Source organism: Mustela nigripes, chromosome 3, assembly GCF_022355385.1.
Source record: "Mustela nigripes isolate SB6536 chromosome 3, MUSNIG.SB6536, whole genome shotgun sequence".
Taxonomy (NCBI): Eukaryota; Metazoa; Chordata; class Mammalia; order Carnivora; family Mustelidae; genus Mustela; species Mustela nigripes.
Genome location: NC_081559.1, coordinates 109970010 through 109984508, shown reverse-complemented (window position 1 = coordinate 109984508; position 14499 = coordinate 109970010). Strand labels below are relative to the sequence as shown.

The 14499-nt window shown below is 56.9% G+C and overlaps 1 protein-coding gene across 12 annotated transcripts in view; it reads left to right on the top strand.

Annotated features, from left to right (window-relative positions):
• The first annotated feature begins 690 nt into the window (after positions 1-690).
• BIN1 (bridging integrator 1) overlaps positions 691-14499 on the top strand; it is a 54017-nt gene continuing 40208 nt past the window's right edge. For 3 of the 12 annotated variants that reach the window (XM_059394493.1, XM_059394497.1, XM_059394496.1), the window contains exon 1: positions 701-1158. In XM_059394493.1, the coding sequence (XP_059250476.1) occupies positions 1075-1158 (84 nt within the window). In that variant the 5' untranslated portion in view covers positions 701-1074. Of the gene's footprint in view, positions 1159-14499 lie in introns of all 12 variants that reach the window. The other 9 variants (XM_059394488.1, XM_059394489.1, XM_059394490.1 and 6 more) reach the window with 8 other exon arrangements.

Here is a 14499-nt window from a genome sequence, read left to right as displayed (position 1 = left end):
TAACCCACTGAACCACCCAGGTGCCCCCCCCCCCCCCCTTTTTTTTAAAGATTTTATTTATTCACTTGATAGAGAGAGAGATCACAAGTAGGCAGAGAGGCAGGCAGAGAGAGAGGAGGAAGCAGGCTCCCCGCTGAGCAGAGAACCCGAGGAGGCAGGGCTTGATCCCAGGAGAGAGAGGCTTAACCCACTGAGCCACCCAGGTGCCCCATATGCCTCATTTGTAAGAGGGGAATGATAATAGCACCCACCTCTTAGGGCTGTCCTGGAAGCACTTAGCTAAGTGTCAGGCACACAGTAAGCGTTTAGTAATGTTAAATAGTAGTAGTAGTAATAGTAGTAGTACTAGTAGTAGTAATAATAACAATCAGCAAATGGTAAGATGGAGATCCTGGTTGGCATGGAACTAGGTGCCAGGGACAGAGATGTGAAGTTGTCCCAGAGGCCCCCAGAGAACCCAGGTGGAAACCGGTGAGTCTATAGGCCAGGAGGAGGCGGAACGTCCGGCGAGAGGCCAGAGACGAGCCCCAGGAAGGGGAGCGGCTTTTTTCCGCGCGCTCGCAGTCGGCGTTTCTCTGATTCCAGGGACACGCACCAATCGTAGCTCTTAAACCCTGGTCTTTGAACGCACCGGTCTCAAAGTGGCCTCGTCTCCGGGGAGGACAGGCATCTTAGTCTCCGCCCCGGGGCGGTGTCATAGGAGTGTCCCAGGAGTCCCACTCGCCGCAGCTCCCGGCATCCGCGCGCACCGCTCCCTCCTTCTTAGCCAAGCGTTCCCGGGCCCGCAATGGCCCTTTAAAAGGCAGAGTCTAGTCCAGAGGGGGCGGGCGGGGGGCGCAGACCGCCGTCCGAGGCCCGGCCCCTCCTCCCTGCCCCTCCCTTGGTCCGTCCCTCCCTGGGTCCCCACGTCGCTCGCCCCCTCGTTCGCTCGCCGGGCGCACGCTCCGCCTCCGTCAGTCGGCTCGGCTGTCTAGCGCGCAGCGTGGAGCCGGAGCCGGGGCCGGGGCCGGACGCGCTGCTAGGGGCTGGGGGCTGGGAGATCGGCGCCCGCCACCGGGCCAGGCCTGAGCCGCGATGGCTGAGATGGGCAGCAAGGGGGTGACGGCAGGGAAGATCGCCAGCAACGTGCAGAAGAAGCTCACGCGCGCGCAGGAGAAGGTGAGCGAGCCCGATCCCCGGCCTCCGCGCGGTCCAAGCCACCTGTCCCCTACTTCCCGTCCCTACCCCCGCAGGGGCTGGTCCTCACCCGGGATCGGGCGCTGTCACCTCCGGACGACCGCTACCGAGGGCCTTCGGGGCTCTCCATAGACTGCGGCCCCCGACGTTCTATGCGCCTCTCCGGTCCGCGTCTTCTGTCTCCCCACCCCCAGCGGGGGCAGAAGAGGGCGCAGCTGTCCTCTCACCCCCTCCTTCGCCCCCCACCCCGCTCTCCCCACCGCCAGCTTTGTATATTCTCTGCCTGTCCACGGAGAAGAGGCGGCCCACGCTGTTCTCCGGGCGCGAGGTCCAGTAAATCCTGCCCTGGAGGCCGAGGGCCGGGGGGCTGGGAGGCGAGGTGGCGCCCCTAGTCCCGCAGCCCTGCGCGGGCCACGCGGGCTGGGCTCTTGCTAGGGGGAGGGAGCCTATCCCTTGTGTCCCAGGGCCGCTTCGCTCCGGGAATCCCGAGGCTGTCCCTCAGCTCTCGGGTGCCAGCGGTCTAGCTCCAGGCCTTTGGGCGCTTCCTGCGCCCGCCGTTCCCTCCTCCCCACCCGCCTCTCCACCTTCTGTCCCCGCGGGCTGAAGGAGGGATCGGGTTTCCTTTCCTGAGAGGTGCGGGAGGCCCGGACGCTCCCGCCCGGCCCCCGGGGAGCACAGCACTGCGCGCCCCTCCCGGAGGTGCCCTCCTCCGAGCCCCGGCTTTGCGTTTCCCGCGGCTGGGAAGGGGGTGGTGGCTTCGGCTCCGGGAGCCCACCACCTGGGTGGGGAGCTGGCCCGAAGGAGCTGGGGCCACACCTGGGGCGTGGGGGGCGCCGCAGGAAACCCGACCCCTCAGTGTCCACAGCAACTGGTAGCAGGCGAAGGGAATGGAGCCTGGGCTTCCCGTGGCACCCTGACAGTGCAGGAAATGCAGCATTGGGGGGGCGGGGGTCCGTGCCTGTTCAGCTTTCTATCCCAAGCCACCTCTGGTTCATTGAATTGGATCACGCCAGCTGCTGACGCCACTTCCCCTGCCGACTGGGACTCTGAAATCTAGGATTGCAGATTCTGTGCTCCAGCCAGGGTGGTCCCTCAGTGCCCCCCAGCGGAGTCTCTCCCACCCGACACTCGGGCAGCAGTGGGAACCCGAGGACAGGCCGGCCTCCTTCAACCAGTCTGTGGCTGTTTATAAACAATGACTTTTGCAGCTGAGACCTTCGGGCTCCCTAAGGATGCAGTCACGTGATGGGGGGGGGCGGTTAGAGCTTCCTCAGCGCCTCCCAGCGAGTCCCGGTGCTCATCCTTGTAGTCCCAGGCTAAGGAGATGCGTGGTTTGCATGGAGGTTAGGGCCATCAGCCAAGCTCGGGATCTGGCCTGCCTCAGCCCCTGTATAGCCTTCCCACCGACCCCCCTCCCCCACCTCCTGCCCCAGGCGGGAGGAGGGATTAGAGCACCACAGATACTGGCGGGGGGCTGGGTGGACTTCAATAAGCTCTGGTTGTGGTTGAGGGGGGCAGATGCTGCTGCCCTTGCTTCCTCCCCCCAGCCTCCTCCTGCCCAGGACCGGGTAATCCATCTAGGTGCCTGGAGCCGGCAGCTATGGGCTAAGCGACTTCCTGCTCCTCAGGGGCTAAGGAAGATGAATGGGTAGCAGGTTAGGTGAGACAAGTTCCCCGCCCCCACTCCATTGATGTCCTACTCTTCTCTGGCTCCCCTTTGATCTTTCGGTGTCCCCTTTGCCCTGGTTGTCTTGTCTCTGCGGCAACATCTTTCGCTAATTTCAGGGGCAGTAGGCATGAGATTTGTCCCCTCCTTGTAAGTGGCAATATGTCATCACTGACTCCACTGAGCTGCCACCGCTCTCTCTTTAGCTCCTGGTCTGTGGCATGGACAGTTGGCTGACAGCTGGTCGGCCATGGATGCTGGCCTTGGCCAAAGGCTGGCCCTTTGCAAGCCTGAGCTGCAGGGGACTGGGGTTGTTTAGTGGTACTGCTGTTGTCTTCCCCTCTGGCATGGCGCACTGGTTAGGAGACCCTCCCCTACTCTCAGAAGCCAGAGAGTAGCCTTCCTTCAGGCCCCTCCTTTGTTGGCCCTGCTGCAGTACCCCCTTCTGGGGAAGCCCGAGGCCTCAATGCACACCAGCCTCTCCCCTTTGCCCTCTTGTGGCTCAGAGATTGTTGCAGCATGGGTCAACTCCCCAGCGTCTTTTGATGGTCTTTTGATGGTGTTCACGACCCCATCTGACTCACATTGCCAGTGGTCTCACAGGCACCTCTGCCCCTGCCTCGTCTCTGGCAAACCAATGAGTAATGGGGACAGTTCCAGTTGCGTTGCCATAGGAGGGCATTTCCTGACCAGGGACAAGTGGTGGCTTTGGTGTGGGGCCTGGATAATATTCCCTTAGGTAGGAGGGTCTCATCTCTCTTTTTCTTCTTTCCCAGTTTCCCCTCTCAGCCCAAATATCCACCAGGACTCAGAGGGTGACAATGGAGTCAAGGAAAGTTTGCCCTCTGGTGCCCATGGGGCCAGCTCTCCTGTGTCCCCCGCTGAGTATGTCTCTCCTTGGGTCTTGGCTTGGCATTACCATGTCATCCTACCTTGACCCTGCATCACTGGTCTGGGTGCACCCCCTGAGGGGAGGGCAGATCTGTGTGTGTGTCCAGGCATTTACTTGGCCCCAGCAGGTGCAGAGTGACTGTTTATGGACAAACAAAAGAGCATTTGGGGGCTTGGCTGGGGAGCCCTGATGCAGGCCTGTGGGTGGGCTGATTTGTGCTGTGTGCTCCTCTGCTTTCCCTCCTTCAGCAAATCCTGCCTTGGACATGTGGTGTGTGCCTGGTCCTGGGCAGAGCCCTGGGTGCAGTGCAGAGCGGGATGTGTGAGGCTCTGATTGCTGTGGAGCTTACTGTCAAAAGGTCCCACGGCCTCTGGCCCTGAGGAGACATAAGAGTGTATTGGAAGGGTAACCAGGGTCTGAGTATGCACCGCACTTCTCGCCTGCTAGCCCCTGGCTGCCCCCAGAGTGCTGGGGTGCAGAGTGTGGGCCTGGAGCTTGGGCGTCATGAGGTCATCTTCCTATTACGTTTGGCTTGTTGGACCCTCTGTGAATGACTTTGTCCATTTTTGGGCCTCAGTAGGGTGTCTGGGCAGAGCCAATGTAGGGTGGAGCCTGGGTCAGATGACAGAGGATTAGAGGTTGGCTGCCTAGGCCCCTTGGGGGAGGGGCAGATCAGGGAGAAGGGACAGCTGTGGTGGGGGTGGATTCTGGCCTGCTGGGCCCTGCCCCTGAGGCCCACTGCTTAGGAGTCCTCACAGAGGGGGGCCAGAGCTGGGCTGAAGATGAGCAAAGAAGAAGGCTCTGGCAGGGGTGGGAGTATGCACTCTTTCTGTCCCTCATGGCAGGCCCCAAGCCTGGTGCGAGTGGGGAGGCCCAGCTGGGAGGGGGCAGGGCCCAGGGCTGGTGAGTTGGAGTAGATGCTCATCAGAGGGAAGGCGCAATGGCAGTTATTTATAGGACCCTGACACATGGCCATGATGGATCCATGCTCGTCTGCTGGTCAAGGTCTCCTAACAAAGTAGCCCCATCGGCTTCAGCTGGAGCCAGGCCTGTACAACCAATCCTTAATCTCACGACAGCTGTAAGAGGAGCCATATGGCACAGAAGAGCAGGAGCCCTGGAAGGGGGCCCATCCGGGTCTGGGGGAGGGCCTGTGCTCCCCCCATATTCTGCATTTCTCTTTCCACATCTTTCCTCTCTCTGTCCCTGGGTATATGAGGACTCTTATTGCCCCTCTTTCTCTGCCCACATCCCACCCAGTGTCACCTTTTCCTCCGCCTCTCTCTACCTCCCTGCTCTGTGTCTCTTTCCTCTGACCTCTTCCCTCAGAGCAGCTTCTCCCTGAATCTGAGTTATCGGTGTAGGTCTTTCACCTTGCTCGCTGAGGGAAGGCTTCTGAGCTAGCCATCATTTCTGGTAGGGTGTCTTTGGGGACTTGGGAGACATTTGGCTGGGGAAAGTGAGCATGGAGAGGGTGGAAACATGGCCTCTAGACTTTCTTGAGCTCCAGTGTGCCCTGGCTGGGCTAGGGCCCAGGGGGGAGCTGAGTCCCCACCCAGGAGAGTCTGTTGGCTCATGCCTGGACTCAGAGGGAGGCCAAGGCTGCTTTGCCCAGGGGCGGGCAGAGAAGGGTGTGCTTCCTGGGCTGCATGGGACATGGAGAAGGTGTTTTGGAAGGGTCCATGTGGGCCAAGGTGCAGGATGAGAGTGAACACAGGAGACCATTAGTTCCTTTGAAGAAAAGGGGCACGGTTGGGAGTGGTGAGGGGTGTCTGGGTGGTAGATTTGGGCCACATTTGATCAGGTCTTGTGGGGAAATCTTTGTATCTCTTGGATTCTCAGAGAAGCCGAGGTTTGAGCTCTTCTCCTCTCTTCTTCGCAGATGACCCCATCGGGGCCCCCTTTCCATCTCTGATTTCTGGCAGCCAACCAGGTCCCTGACTCTGGAGTAGGCGGTCTTGATCCAGCTTGTCCCTTACAAGCTGTGTGACTTGGACAATATAAAGAGAATGCTTCTTTCCCTCCCTGCTGCCTTAACCCAAGGCCAGGCTTTGCCTGGTTCTGTTTCCATCAGGTTCTAGGATCCCTGGGGCCTACCCTCAGCATTGGGCCTCTTTCTCACCACAGGAGAAGAGAGTACAAGGGCACGTCAGAGAGACAACCATGCGTGGACTTGGCAGGCGGGCAGTCCTCAGTTCCCTGTCTGTGGGCAAGTGGCAGGACCTTCCTGTATAAACTGAGGCAGTAATGGTTCCTCTGCACATACTGGTTTTGGAGAGTAAAGCCTTGGACAGGGCCCAGCACATGGCAAGTGCTCCCTAGATGCCTGCTCTGTGGGGCAGGGCCGTACGATGAAGCCACCCAGGAGCTTGCCATCCCTGCCTAGTCCTGCTTCCCAACCCTGCCCCTGTGAGTGTCCATTTCAGGCCTCTATAGATAGCTAATCCCTGCTGAGCCCTAGCTGATCAGGGCTTATGATGCCCCAGTGCCAGGGTTGTGGTGGCGGTGTGTGTGTGTGTATGTACGTGTGTGTGTGCATACATGTGTGCATAGAAGGGCAGCCTAGAGCAGGGGAGGGAGTCAGACAGTTCTGGAGTGAATCTTAACTCATCTTACACATAAACTCGGTGGTTCCAAGTAAGTCCCCCCTCCCCTCACTCTGGGCTTCTTCAGTTTGGCCCTCAGTAGAGTGATGGGGGTTGCTTATTCATTCTTCTACTCATGAAATGAACATTGAGCACCCCCCTCTAGGTGCTGGGCCTTCTTCTAGGCACAGAGGGTATAGGACTGAACAAAACCACACCCTACCCTCAGGGAATGGACCCATCAGGGAGACAGGGTGGGGGTGAGGGTGGGGTCAGGGGAAATGCTGGCAGCTAGTGAAGCAGGAGGTGGCCCTTCACTTTTTCTCGGGAGAGTCTAATTAATGGGTGCAGCTTTTCCTGAGCATCCCTAGTGTCCCTGCTGAGGGCTCAGGTGGGGTTGTGAGCGTGGGTGCTCATGCAGTACATAGGATCAGCCAGAGAGAGGCTGAGTGGAAGCTTCTGGTCTCCAGGTAAGAGGGCACCTGGGGGAGGAGGGCTTTCTGTTGGATGTCACCCTGGTATGTTGTGTTTTTCTAGAGCCTCTTTGGCAAGGTACAAAGAAAAGGATGCCAATGCTACAGTCACTCAGCAGGGCACTGACAGAGGACAGGCCTGGACACTTTCAGAGGAGCCTGGGCAGGGGCTCTGGATGTGGGATGTAGGATTGCAGGATGGAGATCATGGGGGCCCTGGAAGAGGAAGAGGGAGGCACTGAATATGGCCCAGACTTGGGGGCAGGCACTTTTACAAGTACACTTTTTAGAAAACTGCATTTGCATTGCTCCCTAGGCCTTCCTGCCTTTGGGCAAGTCTGGTTCACTTCTCTGAGCCTGCTTCTTCTCCTGCTGTAGGGGACAAATGCCATGCAGCATGCTGTGCAGATTTGGTGGTCAGAAGCAAAGGGCAGGGCTCATCGTTCCCCAGAGGGCTGCTCTTGTGCCATGGAAGGAGCCCTCTCATGGGAGCTGGGGTTTCTGGGGCCTCCCCAAAGAGGCTGCCATCTCCCAAGGAAGCCACCCATTTGTGGACTGAGCAGCAAAGCTGGCTCTGTGCTGAGGGCTGCTAGGGGTCAGGGTTGGGCAGTTGAAAAAGGAAAGGCATATTCTTCTTGCTCCAAGGGAAGCCTTTGTCAAATATTAACTTAGCAATAACAGCCATGGTTTATTCTATACCTACTGAGTGCCAGGTACTTGGTAAAAATTCTCATCCCAACTTCAACCAGGTGAGGTCATAATGATTCCCATTGAGCAGATGAAGAAACTGAGGCTGAGCCGTGGTGTGACTTGGCCATGGGCTCTTCTGGTCAACTATCTGGCTTACCAAGTCTCTGGTGGAACCATGCAAATGAGATGGGAATCTCTAATGACCTTTCTTGACCCCTCCTGACCAAGAACTCCTTGCCTATGAGGGGGATCATTTGACAGATTTGGGTCCCCAAATTAAAGGAGGGGTCTTCTTCCCCCATTAATGGAGATTTGAGGGCCCTTGTCCCCTACTAGATTCTCACCTGTGTGTGACCTCTACCCTTTTGGGATGTTTGGTGGGCTCTGGGGTGAGGGGTTGGCCTGAGGTTTCCTGATGCAGTCTAATGCAAGAGCTTCTGCAAGAAAATGATGACAAAGGAGGCAATGTGGTGTGTATGTGAGTGTATGTGTTTTCCCAAATATAAAAGCTGCATCCAGTTCATTTAGTATAAACAAACCCTCTTTATTAAGAGAGTCTGTCTACTTTTGTTTATGTTGTTGTAACAGTGTCTCTTTTATGAAATAATGTTAGTACTAGTTATTTCTTAATGTTCTTGGGGAAGAAATAGTCATGCGATTGACCACACATACACAGACACCAAACACACACACACACACACACACACACACACACACACACACACACTTTCTCTCTCTCTCTTTCTCTCTCTCTCTCTCTCTCTCAAGTCTTTTCATGGAGTGGTATCTAAAAGTCTGGGACCCACTGCTCCTGGGGAGCTTGCTGCCCGCCCCTGCAGACTGGCTGTGTGGAGTGGCAAGGCAGCACTCCTGGGTTCACGCTTGAGTGTGGGCCATGGTAGCCTGGGACCAGCCCCTTAAAGTATCTGCTTCCTGAGGGTGGGTCCTGCCTCCTGCAGTGGCTGTGGCCTCTCCCAGCTCAGTGCACTGGGTGTGTGCTCGCAAGGATGCAAGGACTCTTCAGGCAGGGCTGGCAGAGGCCTGGGAGATCCCCTGGGTTTTTAGGGTGTGGGGTGGGTGGGGGAGGGCAGCTGAAGCTGTAGGACTTCAGGACTTTAGGGAGCAGAAGAGGCCACAGTTAGAGCTCAGGACTTGGAGTTGGATGGCTGGGGCACCTCCCCCTTGCCACAGTCACCTTCTGAAGGACTTAGGCATCACTACAGAGTACCGTCTTCCACAGTAAAATGGCCTAGGACTCTGGTGGAGCTTCCTGGAGACGGGGGCTGCAGCACTTGGTCCCAGAAACTGAGGTCCTCAAGAGTGGGCTGGGGCCCTGCTGAGGAGCTCTGCCTGGCTCTAGGCCATATGCCAGAAAGGGCTTGGCCTAACCTCTCTCTCTGCCAGAGCCTTCTTCTAACTAGGAACAACTTTTGGGTGACAGAAATGCCAGGGATCGCTGACCTGGGGGTCTGTGTGGTTTGCTGGACCCATGACTTCACTGTTAGGGCCAGTGAGCTGCTGCCCTCAGACCCATTTCCGCTGGACTGTCTGCAGGCCTTCTTCCCTCCGCTTTCTGGACCTCCCTTTCAGCTCTGCTGCCCAGCCGATAGGGTAGGATTAAAGCCCCAGCATGCGCCAAGATGGGGAGCTGGAGCCTGGCTGAAGACAGTGGCCTCAGGGAACAGAGAGCCGGGGTGCCCTGGGGTTGGGCACTTGTGCTTCGCATGCAGTGCGCAAGCCTGGGGCCATGGGCCAGCCCCCCACCGCTGCCTCTGCAGAAGGGTGGAGAGATGCAGACGTGCCTGTCTCTGCAGTGCGAGGGCTGCAGTGGCTCTGGGCTGAGCCCCATGGGCTGGGGAGTGAGTGGGCGGTTGCCAGCATCCACCACCACATGGCTGCAGGGAGGGACTCGTACTGGCTGGTGCCAGGCCACGGCTTCGGGGCCTTCTGGGCCCCTGCAGGCCTCCCTGTCTGGAGCTCCCAGGGCACCTTCGTAGGGACATCCCTGCTGGCTCCTTGTTTTAGATGCTTCAGCTTACATTGAATTAGTTCCCTCAGGTTGTGGTGACCTTATTTATTCTGTCATTCCCCTGTTTGTGGCTTGCCCACTGTGGGCCAGGATGCTGAGGTGCTTGGGGTACCAAGAGAGAACCTGCTCCTGACCTCAAGGAGCTCCCATTACAGCAGTAGGGAGAGATCAAAGCAAGGGTGCTGGTGCCTGAAGTGCTTCTCATCCAGCCTAGGCTATCAGGAAGTCTCCCTGGAGGAGGCCCTTTCAAACCCTGAGCTGGATTTGAAAGGCAGAAAAGGTGGGTTGTGGGGTAGGCAGGGATGTTTCTGGTAGCCTGTCTGGGGTGGCTGGAATGTGTGTGAGTGAGGGCGGTCTGGTGAGGCCTGAGACTGAAAGGATAGGTTGGGGGAGAACAGGCCCCGGAGGGCCAGGAGGGACCCCAGACCCCTATGTGCCTCAGCCAGCTCACCTTCCTTCCTCACGTGCTGCCTGAGCCATTTGTCTATTGGTCTGTCTTCCAGCCTGGGTTTAGCTGAGAACCCGGTGTCTCACTGTCCAGGGCCGAGGAAACCCCAGGCTTTCTGAGGAATAGGAGGAGCCCCGGGGTGAGGGGGTGAGTCCTGAGTCCTGAGGGGATATCCTCAGGCTTGGTTAGGTTAGGATCTGGCTGTGCCCAGGAAGGCACAAGGGGGTCTGGGGTTGGGCTACCATCCTGGAGTCTACCCTGTCAGGGCTGGGATCACAGGTCTGGGTGATGTCTGTTCCCCAGGCTTGCTAGAAAGACATAACATCCTACACTCCCCACCCCACATGTGCACCTGCTTCTTTGTTTTGGGGTCCCAAGGTGGCACGGTGGGGGGGGGGTGACACTGCTAAGTTTGGAGAGCCTAACAGCTGGGAGAGGCCCTCTGTGCATCAGTTCACCCCTCTTCCAGGCACCCTGTGTGCTCTGCCCTTCGTGGCCAGGCCACTTGTGCGATGGCCATGTGGGGGTCCCCCAGCTTCTGGGTCAGAGCAGGGGAGGGTCATCAGAAGAGGAGCATCCTCAGGGAAGGAGGGGTCATGCCAGCAGGTGGGGGGCCTCTGGCTCTAGGTGCAGACTGCTGGGAGAGGAGTGGACAACGGGAGCAGTAATGTTGGTACGGAAGGAGGCTTGGGGGCAGCTCTGGCTCGTTGGGGTTTCCATTCAGGCCTGTGGCTGGAGGAGCCATCAGAGGCTGTGGCGCTGGACGAGGGTATCGGGTGACAGCAGAGCCTTTGTCAGACTGGCCCCTTTTCCAACAGCTGCTGCTACTTTCTTTGGACCCTTTGGTCAGCTCAGCATCTCCCCAGGACCATCGCCAACATGCCTAAGGACTGGACGAGACTGGGCCCACCACTGGGCACCAGGGACAGACCTGGCACAGGAGACCTGGACTGGGAGAGGCCCCTCAAGGGGACCCCCACTTCCCACTTCCCATCTGCCATGGGGCCTATTTCTCTGCTCTGGGATGACATCCACTCTGCCAGGACATGTTCACTATCTTCAGGGCAGATACAGGTGGTGGGTAGATGCAAATGCTAACCCGGGGCCCCGGAACACTGGCAGCTGGGCAGGGCCAGAGAACAGATTGATCCGTGGTTAAGAGGTGTGTATGGGAGGAAGACAGACCCTAATAGAGAGGGTGGAGTGTGGTCCCAGTGACAACTTGGCTCCTCTGAGGTCCAGAGCAAGTTGCGCCCCCATTTCCTCCTCTGTACCTGGAAACAAGAGGAAGTGATGTGACCAATGCCTGGTCCCTGGTGGGCACTGGCACATGGTTTTTTTTGGGGGAAGCCCCTATGAACCCACAGGTAGGGACCATTCTGGCTTTTGTGTTTTGAACTATTTGTTTTGCTTATGAGAGGATTCTTGAAGTTAAACTGTGGTGTACATTTTTTCCCTGTGCTGGTTGAAAAAGCTGAACTGGGAGGTCGTGGTGTCGTCTTCTCGAGGAGGGAAGTCAGAGGCCTCTGAGCCAGAGCCCCATTGAATGAGGTCAGGGAAGGACACAGGGTTCCAGGTGGGCTGTGCTTCCAGGGACCAGATGAGGCGTGTGAGCACGTTTCCCATCATTCCACTCAGGGAGCCTAATGTGTGACAGAAGAGTACAGGCTTTAGAGACCTGGCTTAAACCCTAGTTCGGCCCCCAAACCTCAGTGTGCCCATCTGGGATTTGAGAAGCATGAGGTCCTCTTCTCAGCGAGATAAGGTGAATGCTGCTTGGGGTAGAGCTGTGTCCGTGCTGGGTCCAGCTGGCTCCAGAGGGTTGGGGGTGGGAGGGTGACAAAGTCTTTATCCTTGTGGTGTTGTGTAATTTATGCAGAACTCTCCCACCCACCTTTTTTTTTTTTTCATTTGAGTCATTGTCTTGCTGAACTGTGAGGTAGGCAGGACTGGATTATGGTTCCATTTGGCAGATGAGAGCACTGAGGCTCAGGGAAACCCTGGAATGTCCTCCCTTCCTGCTATCAGACTTGGCTCTAGGTTGGCCTTTCCCAGGTGCTGCCACCCTCATCCCTGAATCCAGGGGTAGGGAGAGACTTTTTTTTTTTTTTAATGATCTCCACACCTAAGGGTCTTGAACTCACGACCCCTGAGGTCAAGAGCTCTAGCTACTGAGCCAGTCAGATGAGTCAGGCTCCCCCAGGGGGAGATTACTAAAGTGCAGATAAATGCTCAGGCCTGTGCCGTGTGTGTGTGTGTGTGTGTGTGTGTGTGTGTGTGTGCGCGCGCTGCAGCCCTTCCCTGAGTCTGGGGTTCCCTCATAGCCAGGTGTCCACCAACCCACTCCATGAGGGAGGTGGGAACCCGGCTGCCCCCAGGAATCAAGGTGACCCTAGAGGGTCAGATTTGGACAGAGCTGGCCTGATCAGGGAACCCAAAGGTAGCTAAAGAGCTGAGCATAGGCCCTGTAGCTCACACCTCCCATGAAGAAAGAGTTGGGGGATCCTGGGACAGGGAACACTTAAGAATGAGCTAATGGCTAGGGTGTGAGCTGAGTCCTGATCCAAAATGAGAAACAAAATCCACAATTAGTTGGATACATTTACTGAACTTGGGACAGGACACAAATAACTGTTATTTTTCTGAAATAGAAACTAAGCTAGCATGTTATTTATTTGCATCCCTTCCACACCTAACAGGACAGTTTAGCAGTCTGTTCGGGCAGTGGTCTTGGCTCAGCTAGAATGTCACCACCTTCCCCCAAGTTGACCGCTTAGCCCTTCTGGTTGAGTGGACTGTGGGTCTGGAGGAGGCCACGACCAAGGCCGGGCCCTGGACCCTTCCTGAGGACGCTGGGGGAGACCCTGTCTGGATCTGGTGGACCGGGAGCGGTGGGTGGCAGGGGGGCGTCTGATCCTGGCACCTCTGGCCCAGAGCACTGCAGAAGCTACCTGGAGGGAGAGCTGAGTCAGCACTGTTGGAAACCCATGGTCTGCAGCAGGACAGAATCCAGTGCCTGCATCCCTGCTTTGTGCGGCTGCACTCACAGGTCACCCTGGACGTTGTGCACCCCAGGAGAGCTGGGGAGGCCGCCAACACATTCTGCAGCCAGTGCAGTGCTGCTCCTGAGCAATGCGGTAGAGAGAGAAGCCTCCAGGCAGTCAAGTGCTTTCAGTGCACCCTGAGTCCCGGGATTCTAGCTCCTGGTCTCCTTGTTTTATCTAGGACTTGGTCTAGCTACTTAATCCTTCCTGCTTTGGTTTGCTTCTCTGTAGAATGGGGTAACCATCCTCCCCGCTAGATCCAGAGTCTTTGAGGCTGGAGGCTGGTCCCATGGTGGGTCTGTGACCCAGGCACCTGTACATAGTAGACACCTAATGTTAAGTGTTAGGCACTGGAGTATGAGGCTCCAGTGCAGAAGCAAAGGTGAATGTTTTGCATAGTACCTCATATATTGTGGCAAGGTAAAAGGCTCGGGTTCATATCTCAGCTCTGCTCCTCTCAAGCCCTTGACCTTGGGCAAGTTACTTATTCCCTCTGAGCCTCGGTTTTCCTATTTGTGAGGATTAAATGGGAGAATGGTGTCTCCATTTCACACCAAGGACACTGAAAGTTGGGATGCCAGCTCGTGGACCCAGCTCTATTCTGGGGTGGGGGTGCTGAGGTTCCTTGGGTGGGTGTGGGTGTTCGACTGTGCCTTGGCATTTTGTGTATGTCTTGTTGGGCCATCCTGGCCCATTGGTGGTGCAGAAGACCAGCCCAGCTTCGAATGGTGGGTCTGAGGCCTCCAAGAAGGAAGGAAGGAAGGAGGCATTGCCTGGAGAGGGCCTCATGAGGGCAGGTGTGGGACGCCGGGGGACAAGATGGACCCCCCCTTTATTTCCCACTCTTTCAGTTCTCCCACTCTGATTTCCTCTCCCTGTAGGCAACAGAATCCTTTCCAGCTTTTAGATGATCCAGAAGTGTCCAGAACTGTAGCTGGGGAAAGCCCAGGGGCCGACCTTCAGAATCTGGGATCAGGTGTCCATCCCTAGGTCTTGCTCTACTCGGATCTTTCCTGTGTGCCTCCTTGGGCACATTCCCATGATTTAAAAACTTTTTTTTCTTTTTTTAAAAAGGATTCATAACTCTGTCTGGCTGTTCAACTTACCCCCCGTGTTGAATTGTGTTTCTTCTGGTAAGGAGAGCCCCAGGGGAGGAAGGGGAAGTGGGCATGAACCCCTCTCCAGCAGGCACAGAGGGTGTTCTGGTATTGGCTGTGGTTTTGTTTGTGTGTGGGGGGGGTTCTGCCATACCTCCCTGTCCTCACTGTCTCAGCCCTTCTGGAACCTTGGTGGGAGCCTAGATGTGTTGAGTGGAGGGATGTGGGCCAGATCCTGGGGTCCCTCCTTAGTTGGTGAGATAGGGGCTCCAGGGCTGGTGGTCTGCATGAGCCCTGGGAAGCTGAGATGGACAGGCCTTTCATGCTCACTTGGTCCTTACTTCCCTCCTTTGATTTCAGAGGTAGGACTCTGAGACCTGGAAAGTAATGACGTGCCCA